This window comes from Dunckerocampus dactyliophorus, chromosome 17 (genome assembly GCF_027744805.1).
Source record: "Dunckerocampus dactyliophorus isolate RoL2022-P2 chromosome 17, RoL_Ddac_1.1, whole genome shotgun sequence".
Lineage (NCBI taxonomy): Eukaryota > Metazoa > Chordata > Actinopteri > Syngnathiformes > Syngnathidae > Dunckerocampus > Dunckerocampus dactyliophorus.
The window spans coordinates 14,189,114-14,213,528 of NC_072835.1; the positions used below are offsets into that span (position 1 = coordinate 14,189,114).

A 24,415-nucleotide genomic window follows, 5' to 3' on the forward strand; every position below is an offset into this window, starting at 1 on the left:
TGCGGTCATGCTATTGATGTAGCTTCATTATCATATGTGTAGTTTTATTATCTAAACGTGGTGGAATTTCATTTATTTGCCTTTTACAACAGCATTTAAAAAATATTTATTCCAGACAATTTGAGTGGCGATGGAGACATCACTTCTGTTATGGGATTCTCTGGATTTGGTAATTATGGCTTTCATAAACTGACTGAAAAGTATATCGGCAACATGAGTTAAACAAAGTTTCATCTCTTGCTCACAGGAAAGAAGGCCCGCACGTTTGACCTCGACGCCATTTTTGAACAGACCCGAAGGACTGCCATCGAGAGGAGTCGACATGTGTTAGGTGAATTAATCAACCAGTGTTAATCGTCCTTTATTCTGACTGTGTGCTGTTATTAAGAGCATTGACTTCTTTCAGATGAGAGACAAAAAGCAGACGAGGAAGGGCAAAGCTCCACCACTGTCCCCACGCAGAAAGACAAAAAGATTGCACCGGCTGCCTCAAGGTAACAACATGCAGAGTTTAGTCCTCCTTACTCATTTGCGTGATAACCTTGTTGCACATCTTTACAGGAAACAGGAAGATGACAGCAGCAGCTCAGACTCAGAGCCTATTGGTCCTCCATTACCTCCAAAAGAGGATGACGTGGACGATGATGATCTTGTGGGACCGCCTCTTCCGCCCGGGTACAGAGGCAGCAGTGCTCTAAGTGATGATGATGATGAAGACGACGAGGCACAAGAAGATAACGAGGATGATGACGTAAATGACAGTGACACCCCAGAAATACATCATAATATATCCACATTGTATTGTGGTTTAGGGTGCTTTTCACTTTTTACCAGTAGATGGCAGCACTAGAAAACATCTCTTACTAGTTGCACTGCCACAATATGGCTCTGTTTCAATCCGAGCACTTCCACACTTATGCAACACTGAGAAGTAAGGCAAAATGCAGTGTGTCGTCAGTACCCGGACGTTGCACTCAACACTCCCCAAATAGTGAATGTGAAGTACCCTAATCACCCGCTATCATCACCATCTTGGCTACCTATTGGAAGGGGAGGGACTAACTTGAGTGGTTGCAATTAACAAAGAGAAAAGAAGATGATGATGAAGCGGAATATTGTGATAAATATTGTCATTGTCAGTGCGCAGTGACTAATGGGCTTGGCACAGCACTACACTGTCAAAATTCACGCCCTCAGGAACTAAGTACACGGTACACAGTATATAAGTGTGGAAGTGCGTGAATTAAAACACAGCCTGTCAGGGTACTCAATTCAGCATTAGAAAAACAAACCTAAACTAATAATTCTGAACTGGAAATGTAAGTTTGTAGTTCTCTCATCTCTCATTCCTCGTGCTTACTTTGCTTCGCTTGTGTAATTAAAATTAAATTGTGAAATTAAAATAAAGAAAAAATCTAAAGGCAGAATTTTCTATTGTTTATTACAAAAAATAGTACAATTGTTTTTTAATTACATTTTTAAGTTATTCATTCATTCTTATTTCAAGCATTTAAACTAACAAAGCAAAGGAAACATGATGAAAAAGGGTTTTGAAAAAGTAACAAAGGTTAATAAAAAGCTTTAAAAAAAGGAATGGATAAAAGAAAAAGTAGAAAACATTTTTAAACATTTAAAATAGAGTAAGCGTTTAAAAAAGTTAAAAAAAAAAAAGAAAATGGTATTGTTTTTGCTTTATTTTAAACATTGAAATAAAGGATAAAAATAATGAAAAAGCTGGAAGTTTAAAATATATAAAAAAAATAAAAATATATATTTAAAAAAATAATATATATGTATATATATATACATTTAGAAAAAATACATTTTTCAAGCAGTTAAAGTACTGAAAAAAGGGAACAGACTAAAAAAAAAAAAAGTTGAAAAATGGTAATAAAAATAGTGTGGTGGGAAAAGTTCAGAATTTGTTTCTCTTTCTCACTTCAGAATCCTGTAAAGAAGATTCCTGACACACATGAGATCACTCTCTTGCATGGTACCAAGACGGTAAGGCCCGCTTGCTGCTTTCAGCATGAATTGTAATATTAATAATACACAAATGTCTTATGAGAGAGAACGCAAATAAACATTACAATAAATGCAGTCAATGTGGGGTCTTGCGTAATAATTATTGCTATTTTTGTACAATTCAAAATCTGTTTATGTTTTTTTTTTTTGTATTATTGTGTTACACTAACAGCGACAACATAATCATAATGTTTATTTACTCCATGCATGCCTCTTTGATCCCCCTCAGGTTTCCGCCCTTGCCCTAGACCCTTCTGGAGCCCGCCTTGTGAGCGGTGGGTACGATTTTGACGTCCGCTTCTGGGATTTTGCCGGGATGGATCAGTCACTGCAGGCCTTCCGGTCCCTGCAGCCGTGCGAGTGGTGAGTTCCCCATGTGGTTGGTGCGTGTCATGCCACAACTAGAATGTTTTCTGCAGCGCAACACACACACCCCCACACACAGAAACATTTGTTTATCCTGCTTTCATTCAAAATGAGCCCTTCACAAGCAGATGGTACATGTTTGTTTGCATGCGCGTGTTTACACCGTGATTCACTGCAGCTAAAAATGAAAGATGCAGATCTTATTTGTTTTTTGGGGGGACGTGAGATGGGGCAAACTTCCCTTTTTTATCAGGACTAATGTGTGCAACATTTAAGTTGCTTACTGTGGAAGCTTCCGTGTTTGCTGGGCCCCACTGCTCCTCTTTCCTCAGCCGAAAAGGAAGCTTCGCAGATGTTTTTTAAACCAAAAGATTGAGGAAACTGCATTTAAATTTGAGCTTTTGTAACTTTTTTTGTATGCATGTATGTTGATGCTTCCATCTACGTCCTGCTGTGTTAATGCTATTTGATATTGACCTAAATTGCTAATCTCACTGGGGTTAAGTGGTGCAGATAGTTGTGTGCCTTTTCACTCGCATGCATTGCTGAGCTGTGCAGAAAGATCACATCCTTAGTTTGCGGTCGTTTGCACATTATTCTTTTTCATGCTGGACATGACTTGTTAAGTCTTAAAGCAAAACTGCACTCTTTTTGGAATTTTGCCCATCCACAATCCTTATGTAAGACATGAACACACCTCTTTCTCTTTTCTCTTTCTCTGTGTGTTCTAAAGATATAAAAACAGACTGCACGTAATGGGACACACATATGCCGCCTGCTGTTAAAACACCTCCAAAAACCTCCAACAGGGTTTTTTTGGTTTTATATCCATGCTGTGAACATGTACTGTAGATACATTCTTGATAACATGTAATATTTAAAGTGTTTTGACGTATTGTGGTCCTTTTAAACATTACCGGAACTTCCTTCCTGGGTGCATTGATGAAAAAAACAGGTTTTGTTACACATCTTAAAACCAAGCCTGGGGTCTGCCGTCAGTCAGCTACAGACGTGGGAGCTGCAAGATTGAGCATTTTGTTTTTCTTCAGCAAATAGACTAATTTAGCATGGTGCTGCTGTTAAGATGTGACTGCAGTGTTAGCACTGCAGACCCTCCAACACGTACACATTTTTCCTACATGGCGCTCATTTCGACCCTTGAATACACTTGTAAGCTTTGCTGCATTTCCCTGACTTTAGTTTCGAGTTCAGTCTCTGCGCTTAGCGTGACGTGCAGCTTCAAAAAAATCTCTGAACTGTGATGACGTGGAACATTAATAAGACTGTAATTGGCCAGCTTGTAATACATTATTTCCTGTGTGTGTACAACTAGTTCAGAGGGTAGACAGCCCACCTTCGCAAATGTCTTCTACTCCAATTTTGGAACATTTGCAATAAAAGCTATTGTGGGACTTCCTCAAATTATTGAAAAATAGTTATGGGACCTTCATATGTCTTGAATTATATGACTTGTAGGCCTAATCTTGTGTTCCTGTTGACCCCTTTAGCCATCAAATCAGATCGTTGCAGTACAGCATCACAGGGGACCGCATCTTGGTGGTGTCAGGAAACGCACAGGCCAAGGTGTTGGACCGTGATGGCTTCAATGTGATGGAGTGCATCAAGGGAGACCAGTACATCGTAGACATGGTCAACACTAAGGTATGACATGACGTTAGGTACACCTGCAGAATCTAACAAGATCAGATGTATTCATTTCACTTGTTGTGGTTTGCAGTGGTGTACAACTGCGCTACATCATAGTGGGAGCTGTTTGTAATATTGTAAATACTGTATAAATGAGGTGAATATCAATATGGTGACTTTTGCAAGCAGGTCCAAGGCAACATCATAGAAAAAATGTGTTCTTATAACATCAACAGCATGACCTGCTAGCTCACTCCACAATACATTCACACATGTAAAAAAGACAAGTCAATATGATCGTTGATGAATGCCTTGCCGGCCAGGGTGAGTGGGCTCTGCTGCTCTGGCTGACATGCGGGACGGGGATAGTGAGGAGGAAGTGGTGACCGTCATGCTGACAACAGTCCGTGCTTTTGATAGTAAAAAACAACAACAAAGTAAATATTTAGAAATTACATTGCATGTTTGTGTGAATCGAGAACGCAATTTTTTTTTGTGCAGCCCTCATCTTGGGGGTAGGTTGCAACGTTTCACACACTAGATGCATCTTTCAATAAATAACCTTTTAAATCAGCATTATTCTACCTACTTTCACCTATTGGTTTTGCTGGTATTTGGATAACATGAGTGCTGATTCTGAGAACAAGCTGCATGTGTTTTTTTTTCCCCCTGTCTTGGGGGGGGGAAACCCCTGCCAATGCATAATAACAGCAAGGTGCAGCCAGGAGCTACCAGGTTGTTGTTGTGTGCAAACATAATATCACCTCTGGCTTGCACCTGCATCTACAAAGACGGATGTTAATTGATTGGCTATGTTTGGGTTTTACTGTGTTTAAGACAGCAGGGTGGTTGTTTACCAAGCATCTGTGTCTGTGTGCTTACACACCACCCGTGTAGCCGATCAAGGCCCATTGAGATGTAAGTGGTGTCCCTAAGTGGTGAAACTTTGGTTCAGTGACAGCGTCCTCACAGATGTGCAGTGCTTCATCCTGCTCCATAAAACTACCAGGAGCCTCCCCCTCCTCCTCCGTGCTCCTCTCCGACAGTGGGTGGGTTGATGGATCAGAGGCGAGGGGGCTCTCCTTCTGTTATTCCACTTGAGTCGTTTGTTATGAGGAATTCCCGCTGAGGAAATGGCTAAAAACAGGTTGCGCTACACTTTACTGACACTCTTTTATGGCCAATTTGGTAGTTAATCTTGCAGAGTTCCTACTGGACATATGTTTTTAAACAGCTATAGTCTGCAGGTACATTCAGCTCTTTGATGCAGCAAGTGCATTGGAATTTGTCTGTGCTGAATAAACCAAACAATGGCAAGCTAAGGTGTTTCATTGACAGGTGATTGGAAGATTGCATCATTTTGTGTACTTTAATGTGCATGATTTTTTTGGTCTTTGTTGGAGACCCCTGACATGTACCAAAAACCACAATAAAAAAAAAAGCAAGTTTTAATCACAAATATGCGTAATTGCACAAATTTATTTCATTAGAATATATTAAATGCACGGTACTTATTTATGCTTTTCCAGCTTGGGACTTGAATGATATGGATGCAACAAGCTGAAATGCAACAAGCTGAATGCGTGTATTTATTTTTTGCATTAAGATGGAAAAAGAATACATTTTAATGTTTATGACTCCACATCAGGAGCACGGCAGCCATTTATCAGTATTATTATCTGCAAAAACATGTTTTTATTTGTCATTTCTAACTCCCTGCCTTCTTTCAGGGCCACACGGCAATGCTGAACGACGGCTGCTGGCATCCCAAGATGAAGGAGGAGTTCATGACATGCTCCAACGACGGGTTAGTTCACCTCTTGCCTTTGCTTACGGGTTTTTATCCTCTAAGGTACTGGTGTCAAAACTTTCCACATAAAGGCTGCACACAGGAAAAATAAAAAGAAGGATGCGGGTGCCGCTTTAGATAATACTTTTCACTTTTTGTGTGCAAAAACCAAAGCGATATAGGGAAAAATATGCGAAATAGTTAAATTCATTCAAGAAAAAATCGCAGATTTGTGTTAGAGGTGACGAAGCAAATGTTCAGATGCAAATTTGATGTAAAAATATTACAGTAAAAATAAAAGCTAAGGGTCGCAAATGTTGGACATTGGACACCCCTACTCTAAGATGACTACTTTTCAGACATAAAGCTCTCCTTTTGTCCTACACATTTAAGCCCTGCTTACCTGGCAGTTAAACGGTGCTCACCATATTAAAGGGAGATACTCTTATCTCCTTTGCCACCAGCAGGGAGTCCTCTAATGCAGAATATGATTGAGCCTCACCTCATTGACACCTGCAGTGGATATAGAAAGTCAACACTGCCCTGTTAAAATACCAGGTCTTCCCTCATATTGAAAAATTAGAACATGCTAAATGATTAAATGTATTTTCCAAACCTAAATGTTTTTACATGCTACTTTATTTAGTCTTGATCGATGCTCTGGAAATCCTACCCTGGCATGATCAAGAGCCGAACAGCTGCATGTGTTTTTTGGTGATGGTTGTCCATGGTCCTCACATTTCCTCATCGTCACGAGTGCCTCAACATTTTCCACATTTTTAATCAAACACTTCCTCTTGTATCAACAGTTGCCAGCTTTTCAAAATGGGTCATTTGCCATCCCTCTTCACATGAATTTTCAAGTTTGGCTCTCTGAGCAAGTATGATTAAGGAGAGTCTGTGGTGAAGGAATTACCTTTATGCATCAAGGGAAAATTTGCCCCCTATAGGTGAAGCTGCTGTTGTGTAGACATGAAACAGATGTATACAGTCCCATTATACGTGAATCCTTTCATGAGAACGTATTAAAATGGGGATATTGTATGCGGCCATCGGTAGACCTCATTTGAGTGGACCCTAGTTGACCGACTGTATCAGTGCATGTTAGCTACTGGCTGTTGTAGGCTTTTAAACATCAGTCCGACACTATTCAGTCTTTCTTCCTTTGTCGGCCTAGTTAGAACGTCTTTGTAATTTCTTTGAATAGGTTATTAAGCATGATCACTGGACCGCCTCAGACCCTTTTAATTAAAGCACCAGTTGCATGGACTCTCGTTCATAAAAGCTGCCACCCAGCTTCTTCAATAAATTCACTACACTAGCCCGGAATTTTTTTCTCTTCACGGAAGGAAGTAGAAGAAGCAGCAGGGTGGTGGCAATTGTCTCTGAGGGTTTAAGAGTTGTTTTAACATAAGTCTTACTTGAACACATTTGCTCCATAATTTGTATTGGATAGATAAATGTTAAATTAGTGCTGTTATGTCATACTTAACACTGCATCTTAATAAATTAGAATACAGTGTTTCCTCGTTTATCACTGGTGATTGGTTCCCAAAATAGCCCGCAGTAAGTCAAATCTGCGAAGTAGCCAACATTAATTTTTTTTTTTTTACAATTATTGCATATGTTTAAAGGCTGTAAAGCCCCTCGCCATAAACTTTATACACTTCTCTGAGACAGGCATTAACATTTCACTCACATTTCTCTCTTGTTTAAACACTCAAAAAAGTTCAAACTTTTGGATTTTAATGATCAACCTACGAGGTTGGACACAAGAAATATTAAGTGATTTCACTCCTCTGTTCGTGCCTCTTCGCCCTGGCGCTGTCCCGTTGTGCTGTAGCGTTTTTGTATCCTTGTTAAAACTCCTGTTGTCATATTTTCCTCCTCCAGAAGTCCAACTTTTTGGATAGCATCCTCTGCCTTTTGGGTGCGACCGCACGTGCCGTTGACGGTGCAGAACGTTTTGTTGACATTGTTGGTGTTGTCGGGCATAACACTTGCAAACATACAGCACTTCAGACTCACACTGCTAGCAATCGAACATTTATGTAAGTTTGGCAAGTCGAACACATTCTGTACTGCACAGGAAGTGCACGGAGGAGATTGAGTCCCTTGGCCAATCAGACACGCAGACACAACGGGTGCGTTCTCTCTTAGCCAATCAGGACACAGAATACAATGCACGTTCATAAGCTGTAAAAAAAAAAAAAAAAAAAAGCACAAAAAAAATTCTGCGGAACAATGAGCCCGAAAAAGGAGAACCGCTGTGAAGCGAGGGAACACTGTATTTAGTTTTAGGGATTGGCCATCAGTATCGGCCAATTTCTGTGAAAGATCACATCATCGGCATATGCCGATAAATGCCTTTCACCACAGGTCACAAAAGAAGATCACCTGTGGCTAGTACTATTGCAGCTCGCAGCTATCCCTGCTGGAGTGTAGCGTCTTGCCCTAAGTAACGTCTTGGGCAGCACCCCCCCGCACTTTCCTTCACCCTGCGCAGGCGTGCCAAAAAACAAACAATCATGTCTGCCGTGTGGAACTTACCTGCCAACACATGCCATGAAAACTATCTTGCGTGGCAAAACTATCTTATAAGTTTGACTGTAATACGGCATTTGAAGAACAAACACTTGACAGAGTGTGGTGAGTTTTCGAGGCTCATGGTGTGATCGTCAGGCAAACGGCAGCTAACGCAGCCATGTGGACAACACTCGCCCGTATGTATACAGCCAGTAGCAGGGGTGCATATATTTGTCATTGTAGGCTTCTTAAAAGTAACGTTAAAGTATCATCCCATCTCATTCTCATGAACCCCATATCGTGTATCGTTTCGTCTTGTGACTTGAGTGTATCATGACGTCCCTAATATCTACTTATGCTTATATCTGTACTCTGCTTTACTTGAAGCAGAATTGATGGATGGCCATTTGCCAATTGAATCCACATGTCACGATCCCTGAGACACACGTGCACACATTCACATCCCAAACACACGATATTTGAAGAATGTTTCCATGGATCCCCTTCACATTGGCCCTCTTGCAAGGCCACAGCTGGATTTGGATGTGGAGCTGTGATTCACAAGGACAACATGCAGATCCTTTTCCTTTCGAGGAACAGGCGATTTGTCGTGATCAGGTCTTGGAAACAGCTAACAGAGGTAGAACTTCGATTGCATGAATATAGCCTAAGTGATTGTGAATATGTGTGAATATAGCCTAAGGAGACAGCTCACATTGTTCTCTATACTGTATTGTTTACGTAATATCCATGAATACGTCACAATTATTCTATGCATCGAGCATGACAGAACAAGGATGAAAAGCCACAAAAATGTGTGCCAGCATGTTGCGGTGATTCAGTTTGACACATCGGGTTCATCCACAGTCCAGTGCGCCTCTCACTATCACCTGCTTTACACTGCTAGTCTTCCATATCCGGCACAGGAAAACATTCCATAACATCAAGAAAAACTTAGTTGTTGTCCAATTCAAGCCACATGAAAGTGGTGAGTTTGCTGGAATTTGCATCTCTTTGCTAGCTTACTTGCCTGAGTCCCATTATGGCCCCTCCCAAATCCCTTGGTTGTATCCCCACTTTATTTTGCCCAGTTATGATGGAGGCTAGAGCATATCCCTCCTAATCCTCCTTTCCCAAAACACAGCCCCCGCCAGCCATCACACAGCATACCCAGTCACCACTGCGACAACTTGACCATTAAATAACCCTACACAACCTGTGCACCTCTCACTTCCTTATCTCCACATCGAGGAAAGCGATCCTACAGCAACCATCACCTCCTGCTAGGCCTGTAACCTGATGGGCAGATAAAATCTGGGGTCCGAGAGAGTGGAGTTGTCTCTGCTCATTTGATGTGTGAACCACTGGGCCGCTTCATAAAGTGCCCACGCATGACTGGAGATGTATGGTCTTCATTTTATTACATTCACTGCTGTGTGTCTGAAGCTTTTGTGTATGGTGGGGGTGGTTTGGGTTGGGGGGGGGGTGCTGCTGAGTGAATGGAAAACAATGTTGCAGGAATAAGGATTGAGCTTTGAGGTTGTTATTGCCCCACAATGTTTTCATTGGCTTCAAATGCCACATATGATTCGGGCTTCCAAATTGAACCACCTTTTTTGGTCGCTTGAGGCTTCCTTTGAAATATAAGGTGCGATATTTGTTATAATGTGGAACAAAGTACAGGTACCTACTTGGCTCTACTTGCATTTCCATTTCCCGTACCCGGGTAGCCAGGTTACATAATGAACACAAAAATAAACATTAGCCTTAACTCTTTACTTTGCTGCACCGCCGCGTTTTCTTGCTCCCCTCAGTCTCCTTTCGAGTAACTAAGTAAATTACACTCTCGTTCTCCTAAGTTGTAGTTTTTTGTTGGCATGTCGCATTACGATCGTGCATTTCACGTGGTATGTTTTTATCTCAGCTGTCTGCCTCCGTTTGAGTAACTTAGTAAATTACAATAGACATACGTTCTACATTGTTAGCATGTTTCAGTATGTGGCATGGTTTTCTCTGTGCCCTCAGTCTCCTTTTAACTAAGCAAATTACCGGAGACCCTTGTATTCCATTTTTAGCATGTCTCTTTACGACTGATGCGTGTAGCACGGCATGATTTTCTCTTTGCCCATAGTCTCCTTTGGATAATTAAGATAATCGGGGGGACCTTCACTCTCCTCCATTGTTGTTTTTTGTTAGCTTGTTCTAGTAAGGTATTGTTTTCTCTCTGTCCTCAGTCTCTTTTTGAATAACTATGTGAATTACAGATGACAGATGTTGTCCTCCTAGATAAGATTCTTAGATAGCGTTTACCTGTAGGACTGGAGCGTAACTATCGCATGGCACTCCATACTTGTTTGAGTGTTTAGGATTGTTCAGCCTTGGTGTAGGTCTGCACTCCACAGAGGGCCACTTTAGTTGGGTTAGTGTTGATTTAAAGCCAACGATGGATCAAACAGAGTTTTATTTGACCCTTGCCAGCTCTTACTCAAGCTGTATGTCTTGAGTTGGCATTTGTGTCACATTGTTAGACTTTAGCCAAACACTGCTGCGTGCGTGCGTGTGTGTGTGCGTGTGTGTGTTTGTGTGTGTGTGAGACTTTGTAGCTGGCAGTGGAGGAATTATTGCCTGGCTGTTAGTAGCAGCCCCGACTGTGTGTGTTTACACTCCTCAGCTGACCTGGTGACCTAGAGGTCACCATGTTCACTAAAGCTGGCAGCGGTTCGTGGACACATTCGGTGTTGTTCAGGCTTTCAGTAGGCCAACTTATAATGACATCAGTTTGTTCCTCCACTGCAGCTTGCATTATTGTGAAAGGAACACCTTGTTTTTATGTAAACAACTTCATGTTCGCAGTTAGCTGTCGACAAAAAACATGTATGATGATGTTTTCTTTTAAAGCCTCGTATGGCTCATTTTCACAACATTTACCAGCTTATTTACCAGCTTCTTTGATACTTTTCATTAATAGTGGAGAATTTATTGGTATGAAGCAGGCATGGGCCGATTACTGGTTTCAAACGGAAGTGTGACCTGCACATTCACCACTATGAAATAATAACGTAATATTACGTTTTTCTTATATTATTAAGTTTTATTAAGTTTTTCTTCCAAATATTATTTATGTTGTGACCGTCTTGAGCCACTTGACGGCATTTGTTTGCAGCATTTTGCTTTGTTTTTTTTTTGTTTTTTTTTCAAGTTTGTCTTTGTTTTGCATTCTTGTTTTCCAAATTGATGGTGAAGTTGTTGCCTTTACGAAGTTATTGAAGTTATTGTCTTTAGAAATTCATAAGCATGACTGATTCTTGAGCATAATCAGCATTTGATGAAATATGATTTCAATATTTAACTTTTTTGATTACAGTTTGCATATTCCATATATATTTTGATGTCATGAATCTCTGTAGATGTTCCATGCAAGTGTCATAGCAAAGGTCATAGTTGTTGTTCTTCAGGACACAAACTTCAGACAGTGCCTCTGTTGGTTGAAGACAAGTACTGTAGTACTTTATTTCAACTCAGTTTCTGTGAAGAGAAAATTAATCAACAATGTATTTTACAAAGTGTTCATCTGTGATAGTTCATAAACTGAGTCCGTATTCCAGTCTGTAGTCCTAGAACTAGAAATACATTGGTCCTGTGTAGCGTGCTGAGCAGATGTACAAAAGAATCAGGTTTCATGGAAGCTCCAGGCCCATCAGGCTGATGTACTGTTTTACTGTTTGCTCCCCAAGAACCCGCTAGATTTAGCTGTCTTAAACACATGTTCACGAGAAAGTGACCACGGTATCTCTTCAGGATTGTGAGTTACTTCTCCAGGGATGGCTTTAATGACCAAATATGTTTGGATGGACATCTTCTTTATGAATGATTCATGCTGCTTGGTTGAAGATCAATGACATTTGCGTGATTTGATTGTTTTTGCAGAACCGTACGCACCTGGGATGTAACCTCAGAGAAGAAGCATAAGTCTGTGTTTAAGCCCCGCTCGTTCCAAGGGAAGAAGGTCATCCCCACGTGCTGCACCTACAGCCGCGACGGGAAGCTCATCGCTGCTGGCTGCCAGGATGGCACCATCCAGATCTGGGACAGGAACCTGAGTGTGAGTCTTAAAACGCAACACATACCAGCCACCTCTGTGCGCTTGTAAACATTCAATATTTGTTTACTTACTGAGGTCAGCGAGGTCAGGGTTCAAAAAGTCAGAGTAAGATGACTTGAAAATGCATTTATCCAAAGCTGAGGAAGACAAGAATGCACTCCATAGGTCATAGAACAATGCTCACTACACCACGGGGTGTTCTGGTTTTGTCAGGTGACTCTAAATGACTTATTGGTACCCCATGTTGGTTGTGGTCAAAATGCTTTGGAAGACATGCTAGCATACATGTAATGCATATATCCTCAAAGATTTATAATCAGGAGACAAAGAATAGATGTTTTTGTTGATGGCCGCCATGCTTTTTAACCAATCTTGCACAAATCTAAAAGACATGTGCTTGTTCGTCCCCTAAAGGTTTGTGCCACATTTGGCGGTGATTCGGCAAAACACCCTAAAGTTACAGTGGGTGTTTCTGTAGACTGCATTGAACTGTGGGAGAAGTTTCAAGTCAGTCTGACTTATGGGGGGGTCCAACTTTTGGGTTCAATAAATAAAGTAATAAAGTAATAGCAAAGGCAACACAGTAGGGGTTTATGTTTTGACACATTTGTGTGCAGCATTTCAGTAGTGGAAGAGTTATCTTATAACTTCATCATGGCGTGAAGGTTATCATTTAGACCAGCGGTCTCAAACTATCGCTGTAGTTGGAGTCTGGGCCACATCAAATATAAAGTCCAGAATCACATTTCAACCAAGTGACTAACTCGTCAACAAACAGGAGATCATTACTCAACATAACCGTCTGATTCATTGTGTCTTAAAAAAGCAATCACGCTATAACCATCACACAGCAAGAACACGCAACATGTTGATAACACATACACAGTGCAACTTGAGCAATGTTTTACAAGACGAGTGCCGCAAAGCATGCTGGCAAGCCAGAAGCACCCCCAATGATCCTTTTGAGTGTGACAAGCACACTGCGAGAATCAGTGCTGGCTATTGCTTACCCAATTAAAGAGGCGCTTCCTGTAAGCAACCAAAAGTGCCTCTCACCATCTCCCCAAGGTGCGCGGGGCTGCACTAAATTTTGACGCCAAGTAGGGTGCTACAAAATATTGTTGCGGGCCACGAGTTTGAGACCCCTGATTTAAATTGATTTTGTTCTGGTATGTACGAAGTTAATTGTAATCCAAAGCCTTGACAGAATGGAAATGTCCAAATGTGCAATTATATGACCATTTCTTTATCTAATCTTCTAATTCTCCATCTGACTTTATTATAGAAATGATCATGGTGCTGAAAAATGTGAGCTATCATTACAGCCTTAACGTCATCTGGGATTCATACCAAGAAAAGGGGCCAGTCCGTTTAGCAGATGTTCATTTTCAGGCAGTCACCTGCTGCTCCCCTGAGAGGGAAAAGTCGAAGGTCAAGCCCAAAGTCATTAGGATTAATCATTGGGGCACCGTGGATGTCTGTACCAAATTTCATGATAGTCCCCCCTACAGTTGTTTAGATAATTCATGTCTGGCGTGGACCATACATCACATTGCTGAAAGCTAAAGCTGAAGAAAGTCAGTTATGTAACTGGATTACCTGACACGTTAAGAGTTGATGAAAGGGTCCAATCAAAATTTCCCTCTTTCCATTTTCCACTATTAGTGCACCATTAATGATCACTTGCGCATTCCATTCTTTTAAGACCGTTGAAGTCAGTCGTTGATTTTGGCGCTGTTGGACCTTATCATCCTCACTGCAGCCAAAAACGCCTTCCTTGATTAACTTTAGGATGCATCTCGTCCGTCTCCCATCAGGAACCATTTCTTGGTACTTTGATGTATTTATTTATTTATTTATTTTTTACATAAAGGATGTTTTATCATATTGGCTTTACTCAGGCACTCAGGATTGACCTCGAGGGCTGTTGGGAAGATGGATTAAGGGCCGATAAGGGCTTTATGCGGGATTCTTTCTTATGGAGCTGAACTTCTACTTGTGTACAATATTTTCGGGATATGTGGCCGGTACAAAACAACAAACATGCAGAGATATGACTATTATGCATGTATGGAAGCTGAGTCTCCTCACATAAATGGCGGACTTTGCCGTATACACTCTGCCGTTCTTTTATTTCCATGTTGTCCTTAGATTTTAGCGGTAGATTTTTGGTTCTGTGGTTTTTGGCTTTTTCACTTGGCTTGTGGCTTTTTCACTTCCGATCCGACACCGATATCACAGCCTTAAATATCGGTTGATACCGGCATTGATGCGATATCAACACAAATCATGCACATTTATTATTTATTTTGTAGTGTGGAATATTAAAAAAAGCACAAATCATACATAGTTATGTGACTTATTTTTTTGTGTGGAATGTTAGAAAAGGCTTGATCAAGTGAACAATAAGCAACAGTAGGTATGAGGGAAAAACTCACCCATTTTCTTCTTTATGCAAAAGGTGTATAGTTTCATCCACAATTTAGTGGAAGCTAGGTGTAATATACGGAGGTTCAAGGTGCTCAATGAAAAGTTTAAACTCGACATTACTCACCATCGAGAGGGGCTGACTCTTTTCTGTTAAAGCTAATTACTTTTTGCCGTCCCGTGGGATGCCGCTTCATGTTTGCGATGAGGTTGGTTGAATTAAACCTCCCACTTTTGTGCCACCATGGGAACTTGTGCATGACAAGTTTTGCACTCAGCTGCAACGTCTTTTTACTCCTGCTCCTTGTTACTATGTTAGCATGCAGCATACACTTGTTGTGGTCACATGGGCTCTATCCGATGCTGCTGGGTAGGTCTGCTGAGGTGGAGTCTGCCATTGCCTGCTTGCATCGGATTGCCAATATAGGAGATTTGATATGCAGGCCGATATAATCCGATATTGTTTTTTTTGCTAATATTGGCTCGATATCCAATATCAATATCAGGTAGGGACATCCTACGCCCTGCGTCTTTTAATCTTTTTAATCTTTTATATTTTATTTTTTTTGGAAGTGTAAAAAGAACAGACTTGAATAGGTTTGCTTTAGTTGCTCACTGTGCTGAAGTCTCGCGAGACAGGCTGAAATCTTGAAAGAGGTGTTGCATATGAACAAGTTCATCATACAACAAATTGGTGTAAGTGCACGATTGAATTGTTCTTGGCCCTCAATTTCTCAGTGCTCTTTTTTTTTTATCCTTCCCAAATTTTCACCTTCACAAGCCCTCATGTGGCTAAGGTTGGCTGCCTCTGTTATTTCATACAAGAATGGCGATGGGTGACAGTTAAGCTTGCGGTCGGTGAGTCGGAACAGCTTGATTGGACAGAGGGGGCTTATCCAGATTAGTCAAATGGGAAGTAGGCTACACGATAATTACTCATTCAACAGCCAACTTTGTAATCAGATAACACACAATGTACAGTAGTTAGTGGGAGGGTTATTTTTGTAAGAGTGGCTGACTATTGTAAAAGGCTCGCTCCTCTTCCATCCCTGGACTGCTCGTAGCAGCACACTACTGAGAGATTGGATTAAGGCTCTCAAAATTTATGACCCCCTCCTTGTCCAAACTAAATATTTACCATGCGTCCCATAGCAGCTTACAATAGTCATGTCTGTTCCCTGACCGCTGGAGCCTGCCCCGTCTGAATGGCTCAAGAATTTCACTGGTGCCCTCTGCCCTAATCAGCAGCCTACGCCGCCAACTTCAGTTCAACCTAAAAAGGAGTCAACCTTGTTCTTTTATTGCTGCTGCCCTCCCTCTGGCTGCCCTCTGTATTACTTCATAGTCAGACTATGCAGGCAGATCAATCACGATCAATCATTTGCACTACCTTGATCCAGAGGTGCACTATTGGGGTTGACACGTCGTGCTCTTGAAGCCTGACATAGCTTGATTAATCCTATGATGGCGAGTCAAGAAGAACTCCTACAGCGAGTGATTGCTCACTCTGATCAGGTCGAGTCAAAAGAACGCCGTCACAATACTCTGTGCATGGAAGGTGCAGGCCTCTGTTCCAAAACATTGCCCAAGAGACTTGCGGAATGTGATGATGTCACTGACTGCCTCATACTACAAAGCGAGGACCCCCGAAAGACCTGCTTTTGATAAACTCATAGTGGTGAAGACATTTGGACCGTATGGTGAAAATATAGTTTTTTTAATTGACCGTTTCACAGTCAGCAGACCCTAAAAAGCTGAAGAACTACTGTATATTTCCATGTGCAGATTGTGATTTTTTAGTACATAAAAGATAAAGTTGTGGAAGATTCCACAAAGTCCAAGTAAAATGTTTACAAAACTATGAAAAAAACGATAACTCAGTACGGATGAGTTGATCATAGAGATCTGTCATGAGCTGCAGGACAGAAAAGTCTTCTCAAGGGACAATACGATAGAAATGAAACTTGGATATACTTTTGAGTAGTCAGTGTGTGCCTCACGCACAGCTACACTGAGGGTAACATTGTGTATTAATTAACTTTTTGTACTTCATTTTGTCTCCCAAGCGTAAGGCAGGCTACTCTGGTGCCAGTGTGACAAAGAAAAGGAAAGCCATCTTCATGAAAGTGAAAATGAACATTATAAAAAGCTCAGAGAGAAGATCTCAGCCGCTCGACTGTTGTGACCAATAGGGGTGGGAATCTCTGGCCACCTCATGATTTGATGCGGTTACGATTCAGAGCCCTGTGATGCGATGATCAAACGATTATCGATGCATCTCGATGCACCTTTTTTTGTGATCAATAGTTTGTCAGTTTTTTCATGCATAATTTTTTAATAATTTCTTTTTAGCATATTTGTAATGATCCACAATTAAAACTGATTGATTTACTTCCATTATCTTTTAACAATTGTAAGGTCACATATACCAACATACTGTATTCCCCATTGCACAGAACCAGCAGGAAAAGTAAAGTGCACCAGTAGCAGCATGTATAAAAGTAACAAACTTCAGCATATTCTGAGTAACCAACATAAAAAATCTGCCATTATTCACAAATAAATAATTCTTCTGACTTCTGAATTCAAACTAAAATCCTGACAAAATATTATTTTTGCTGTATAGCAGACATCAGTATATTATGGATAACCAAAACAACTAGGCCACCCTTATTCACAGTTGCAGTGTCAGTGAAATAACGTTGCGATGGGACGTTGTATCTGGTTTCCAAAGTGCGCAACAAAGCACAAAAGTCCTGCTGCTCAACAATCAAATACGGCCACAAATCCTTCGCAATAAAAGTTGTGATTGACTTTGTGATTCGCTTTGCCTTCTCCGAGTTGGGTGGAAAATTAGTTATCACCTGCTCGATGATTCTCTGGTTGGCAGCAACTTCAGCTGGCTGTTTTTCCTCCTGGTTCGGGTGGAAACGTGCTATGGGGTTTCTCATATTTGTCGTGTTCCCAAAATATTTTAAGCTTGTATGACAACGCTTGCATATTGTCTGGCTCTTGTCCAGCTCATTTTTAGCTTCAACTACGTGTAAGCCAAAGTCCTTCCAGATGCTTGTTTTAAATCCGGCGGGTGCAGGTCAGAGTTTATGGTCAGTCATTTTGGTAGCGTCTTACACTTAGGTGCACCACCATAAACTGTCCCGGCGGCACTTCTGCGTTCCGTCTTTTCATTCTGTTTTTTTTGTTCCCTTCAACGTTGATTATTGACATTTATGAATCGATTAATGATCGTCAATGTCTGCATCGATTATTTCCCCCACCCCTAGTGACCTTGACTAAGCAGTGTTTTGGTCTCATTATTGAGATGGAAATGTTGCGATTGCTTTGGTTGGAAGACCAGAATATATGCTGTATGCCAGTGAGTTTTATGTTTATTCAAGAGAAGGCTGAAAGACTGTTTGAAACCTTGAAAAATAAAAAAGGGGAAGAGCTTGAATGTGACGTGTTGGTCGCTAGTAAGGGGTGGTTTGTGTGGTTTAAGGCTCGTGCTAATTTGCATAACCTTAAGGTTCAAGGCGAAGCTGCTGGTGGGGATGATAAAGCAGCAAGTGAGTTTCCTGATGCGTTGGCTGAGTGTATAAAAGGTATAAAGGTACGGCATTGTTCTTTTTTATTACTGCTTCATATTGTCCATAGGTATGAATGTGAGTGTGAATGGTTGTTTGTCTATATGTGCCCTACGATTGAGTGGCGACCTATCCAGGGTGTACCCCACCTCATGTCCAAAGTCAGCTGGGATTGGCTCCAGCATACCCCCACGACCCTCGTGAGGATTAAGCAGCATAGAAAATGAATGAATTCATGAATTGCTGTATTGTATGTCCTTCATGTGTTGTGTGTACAGTGTGAGTGACTAACATCTTCATTTAGGTATGAGTTCCAACTTGCACTAAAATTTTACTTGCAGCACATAGTAGGAACTGTACACTGACTACTCTAAGTAATATCCAGGTTTTGGTAGTATTATCCTTTGTGAATATATAATAGTTGCTAGTGTTCTTTTGTTCTATTTTGAAGCTACAAAACTTTACTTGTAGTTGCGGCTTGCAGCATTAGCACTGGTCTTCTACCAATAAGCATCACTCAGATTTCCTGTTCTGCCTGGAAAGTACCCTTCAGAAGTGAGCCCCACTTCCAAGAACCAAGATGGTTCCCGTTGTCTGCAACTCATGCACAGAAAGTCGGCAGGAGAAGTTTTGTGTAAAGGGAACACGCTGTCAGATTCTAGGGTGATACTTCAACACACACGCTCATGCATATCTGCTGCCTCACCATCACCACTTGTTGACTTCCATGAAAGATCCGAGCAGCTGTTCAGCACTGCGGTTTGGCCACTTGATCCCCCCAGAAAGTAACAGAGGTCAGCGTGAGATGTCATTACTGGCTGCACAGTGGCCGTCGTTGAATGTTTCTTAGGTGTGTGCGCTTGTAAAGGTTTTGATGTGGTGAGCAGAGGGAGCGGTGGGAGGGAAAGACAGAGCCTCACGGTATTCATATAATGATACTCGGATAACTTGGCGAGAACAGTTGGCCCTGCGGTTGACTGGTATCACTGGCGGCGCGGGGTGAAACCCGATGCGCTGTTCCCTCAGCTATTTATCAGCTCTTGCCGTCGATCTGCGGGTGCATCAGCTTCTATGTACAGCATGTCAGTGACACACTAGCTCGCAGAAGACGACTGCGGCAATTTAGCCTGATGCTAAGAGAGAAGGGCACAGCTCATAGAAGATGTCACACGGCAGTGTGAGGGGGTTTCGAACAGTGTACGGGAATCCGGTTTCATGAGCTGTCCACGTAGCTTATCACAGGAAGCAAACGCCCTGGCATCCAGCAGCACCAGCCAACATCGGGATAGTAAATAAACACTCAGGCTTTCACAACAACAGTATATGAGCTAGAAATAGCTTGTGGAGGGTCTATGTGGCTGCCTATCACTGGCACCAACTTTGATTGACAGTGATTATAAAATTTGAAAGACTATTACATGCTTTTACTTCATTTATTTTGTTGGTTAGGATTACTCAAAAACTAGATTTTCACTTTCCAGGTCCCTAAAGGTGTAAACACCCTAAAGTTACAGTCGGTGCTGTATGAGAAATTTCAAGTCAATCCAACTTATGGGGGTAAAAATTTAGGGGTTTAATATCAGCACTACCATGTGGTGTAATGGTCCAAACAATAATAGCACAGGCAACGCAGTAGGGATGCATGTTTTGACAAATTTTCACCCTTTGATGCAATACAGTTCAGGAGTAAGTTAGCCTACACAAACCAAATACATATTTTTTTAGCAGACTGGAGGAAATTACTATATACTACTGGTGCAGGTTAAGGGATTTATTCTGACTTTTTGCCATTAGTCCATTTGCAGTGGGCCGAGTGGGGTGGCGACCCACCATATCTAGCAGATGGGGTGGTGGTTGATGCAGTCTTGGTTCTGTTTCTTCCTTTGCCCCTGTCACCAGAGTGCTTGGTGGTAGACTCCATGTGTAAAGTGGCTTGAGATCTTGACATCTTTCGTGAATTTTATATAATCAAAATTTACTTTGCACTTTGCACCCCTTTATAAATAGCATTTCTGCTGCCTATCAGACTGGAGTACATTTTGATGTTCTGTATGTAGAGCCTTGACACAAGTCTGCGCTCCACTGACCGTCATTGTAGTTGTCTCTGTCTATGTTCAGATGTCCACAATTTATGTAGCATCACATTTATCTGCCACACGAGTATTCCCCGAAATACTTCAACAGATGTGCAGGAAAGACTCGTCTTTCTTTGGTGGTACAAAAAAACGGTACACTAAAGTTAGTGTAACCGCGCAGAAGACGACAACATAAGAGGAGCTTAAACACAGTGGGTGCTAACCGCAGATGGTATTAATTTTAGAAAGAGGATCCTGATGGAAGACGGGGGTCAAACAAGTTCTCATAACTTGACTTCCTGGTTAAACATGAAGACATCTCTGGCTGGATGTATGTTTAAGAATTTGGGACTATCTACAGTACTAGAGGCCAATATTAGTAAAATGGGTCAGGCCTGGGTATGTTCATTTTATACCCTCAAGGTTGAGCACTTTGTGTTTGACTAGCTTTAAGCTTTAGACCTTTGGTTTGTAGCTTTTACTTTTCAGTGTTCCAAACGTGCCATAAACTTGGAAAATGTCATTATATTAGGTTAAATTCTTAACTTCAGCGAAGTGAGGAAAAGAAGTAGATAGGTAATGATGGAAAAAGCGTCAAATGGATGTAAGAGTCTGTGGTAAAATGATGACGGTGAAAAATAAGATCTTCCCCGGAGACACTCACAGACAAAAGTGTCGAAAGTGGAATACTGGTTATCTACAGTTCAAGGTGGCACCGTTATCTGTTCCGTCCCAGTTAATAACCCCAGTCCATTTACTTTGCAAGTCAGATATGGCCTCAATTCCCTCATGTATCACAAGGGCACATCACTCTTTCACCTCACACTCTACTCTCCCCACTTTTTTTCTTTTTATACTTCTCTATCTTATCTGTCTTTCACACTCTGTGCACTTAAAATTCCTTATCCGCATTTCTGAGACACAAAAAAGCCCCGTATTGCTCCATTCTCTTTTCACTCGTTTATTTGCATTGCGTTGAGAATTAATGAGATTGTAGCTGTATAAACCAAGGTTATGTTTGTTTGGGTGTTAGCAAGCCTACCTCCCCAAACTATTGCTTCACCTGTCTTGTAATGATCGATCGCTTTTATCTCTGCACCGCTCTGTCTTCACACAACGAAGCATCCCCTGGAGGAGCTAATTAGCACTCGGTTGATATTTGTCTTAAGTTATTAGTTTATACATACTGTATACAATGAAAAATAAACAGCATGCTTCTAATTAGACAGTAATTATTATTTTTTACATTAAAACCCAACAATTGTCAGTCTTACTTTCTCATCGATCACTATTCACACTGTTCAGCTTTGTTTCTGTCGCTTTTCTTTTGTGTGTGTGCGTGTTCGTGTGTGTGTTTGTTTTGGCTCACTTCCAGTCTGGAACTGCACACCTTGGCACATACATACAATGTCTGAGCCACACAAGTCGACTAGGGGTAAAACTCAGGTGTGTGGGTGTGCGTGCATGCGCGTGCATGCGTGTATGTCTGTGTGCTACAAGAATTTGTTGGATATGCTATGTTAGGTATGCGTTTTATGGCTATACATATTGGTCTGTCATTTAGGTAGCTAAAGATGGTTCTGCAATGGGAAAAAATGTTTATTGTTGCTGTTTGCATCAGACCCTTTTTTTTTTTTTTTTTTTTTTAAATATCATGCTTTATTTTTTTTTATTTTTTATTTTTAGGTCCACACTAAGTTCCACTGTCGGCAAGCCCATATTCCAGGATCTGACATCTCCTGCCTCTCCTTCTCGTATGACGGCTTGATCCTTGCATCACGTGGAGGTGAGAAGTTGCGTACATGAAGTATTTAGATTCATTCCATTTGTAAAATGGAGCACCATTTTTCCCATGTAAATGCGTGAACATGTTCTGTTATCTTCTAGGTGATGACACGCTAAAGATTTGGGATATACGCAACTTCAAGAAGCCATTGAATATGGCTAATGGACTGACTAACTACTTTCCTATGTGAGAATTTGCCATATGTGCCTATTTCACAAAAGTACGCATTAATCCAACGGTGTATAATTTTCTCCTGACCAGGACGGACTGCTGTTTTAGCCCAGATGACCAGCTTCTTGTGACGGGCACCTCGGTGAAGAAAGACGAGGGTCACGGGAAGCTGGTGTTTTTTGAGAGAGCTACCTTTCAGCGTGTCTATGAAATCGATGTCACTAACGCGGTAGGTGATGCTTCAGTTACTGTCATTTCAGCCTGTCCCTAAAATGATGCACAGCATGAAAAATGCGTACCATGGAATTACAAAGTCATTTAAATTGTCCTCTATGCCAGTGTACAGCTTGTATAGTGATATTCATTACATGCATGACTCGACATACAGCCATTATTATCTAAACAGCTGGCAACAAGGTAATTGTCTTGACTACAGTCATTAAATCTAAAGTTTAATTTCTGTACTATTGCCACTTGAGAAGATATACAGTAGATCCCCACAGGGGTTACATTCCGAGACCCTCCACGAATAGCAAATAAATGTGAGGAATTGAGACTACAATAAAAATGTCTATTTTTGGCACTTGAATAAAGCCTGGATTATGCTGCTGCATCGAGGCGCCACTGTACACTGTGACGGCTCCCTCCTCCCCCTCCAAACCCTCCTGCTATCTTGATGTTAACATTCTACTTCAATTTTGGATCAACATTTGCAATAAAAGTGACTGTTGTAATTATTAGATTAAATTCGGCTTCAGAAACCTCCCTGTCTCTCTTCAATTGCCATTGTTCACTCGCCATGAAGGAAGCTAACAAACTAAATGCCTAGAAGCACAATCCAGGTTTAACCCCTGAATATGCCTCACACACTTATTAAACACATGTGAAATGATAAAATGTAAAGGTACTCAACACTAATGTATAATAATGATGATCAACAGAACAGATAGAATCCGAGTCACAGTCTGGCTCGCGCTACAACTGTGCTTCCGTTTGCTGTGGTGCCGCCTCCACCTCCCACGAAGCATCTAGTGGAAGTATGCGGCTCTGCTGCTCCGCAGGCCGCTGGGTTGTACCGACTAGCTGTCAGAGGAGGCATTGCTCCAAGCCGTGTCTACATAATCCGCACTGCTTTCCTGTTGTTATTCCTGTAACGACTTACTATGTGTTCACCTCTCTGCAAGTTTTGAGGACGGATTATAAGAAGGTTGATTTTGGAAGCAAGGGCTTCCGTTGCCACACAGAGCGCCGCCATCTTGCACTGACGTTACGTCGTCCATGTATGCACTACTGTTTGCTTCATTATTATCTATGCTTTACTATCACGTGCCAGTACATTAATAACGACTTAGGGTGAATAAAATGAAAACTGCCATTTTCAGAGAAAAAAATATTTAAATAATACATTTTTGACATAAAATCTGAACATTTCTGGGGACGTGAGTGCTGAATCAGGAATGCACTGTACTGTTGTGGTGATGCTTGCTGAAATGTGAGGGGTGTTCTTATTTGATACGGTAGGTTATTATAAACTTTTATTAAATCGTCAGAAATGTGATTGTAATTCAACTCAGTTCTTTCAGAAAGCACATGTAAGCTAGTCTCATGATTTATCACACTAAATGAATATTTCATCTCGTGGTATTCATACATGCAAGCGCGATCAGGCGAAGGGAAAGTTTTTTAAATGTTTGTCAAACTTTGAGAATGTAGAGTAATCTGATCTTCTTTCCTGACGCATGTCCTTCCCACAAAGCTTTGGCAAGACCATCTTTTTGGCACTTTTTGCACGGCTGAGTTTTTTTTATGTTAAAATTGAATTATGTGAGGACACAATCAGCATGTTCCATGAGCTTGCAGAGGTGTTGCTGTCAGAAACGCACCACTTCTCCTCCTTTTGTGGTCAATTAAAGCTAGTAA

At 41.2% G+C, this 24,415-nt stretch overlaps 1 protein-coding gene across 1 annotated transcript in view; it reads left to right on the forward strand.

Moving 5' to 3' along the window:
* LOC129170139 (WD repeat-containing protein 70) overlaps nucleotides 1–24,415 on the forward strand; it is a 36,553-nt gene that overhangs the window by 386 nt on the left and 11,752 nt on the right. Inside the window, exons 2-13 of the mRNA XM_054757382.1 lie at nucleotides 116–169; nucleotides 248–331; nucleotides 407–494; nucleotides 562–751; nucleotides 1,945–2,004; nucleotides 2,255–2,388; nucleotides 3,900–4,053; nucleotides 5,769–5,845; nucleotides 12,281–12,455; nucleotides 22,225–22,324; nucleotides 22,426–22,510; nucleotides 22,586–22,724. Of these exons, the coding sequence (XP_054613357.1) occupies nucleotides 116–169; nucleotides 248–331; nucleotides 407–494; nucleotides 562–751; nucleotides 1,945–2,004; nucleotides 2,255–2,388; nucleotides 3,900–4,053; nucleotides 5,769–5,845; nucleotides 12,281–12,455; nucleotides 22,225–22,324; nucleotides 22,426–22,510; nucleotides 22,586–22,724 (1,340 nt within the window). The remainder of the gene's footprint in view (nucleotides 1–115; nucleotides 170–247; nucleotides 332–406; nucleotides 495–561; nucleotides 752–1,944; nucleotides 2,005–2,254; nucleotides 2,389–3,899; nucleotides 4,054–5,768; nucleotides 5,846–12,280; nucleotides 12,456–22,224; nucleotides 22,325–22,425; nucleotides 22,511–22,585; nucleotides 22,725–24,415) is intronic.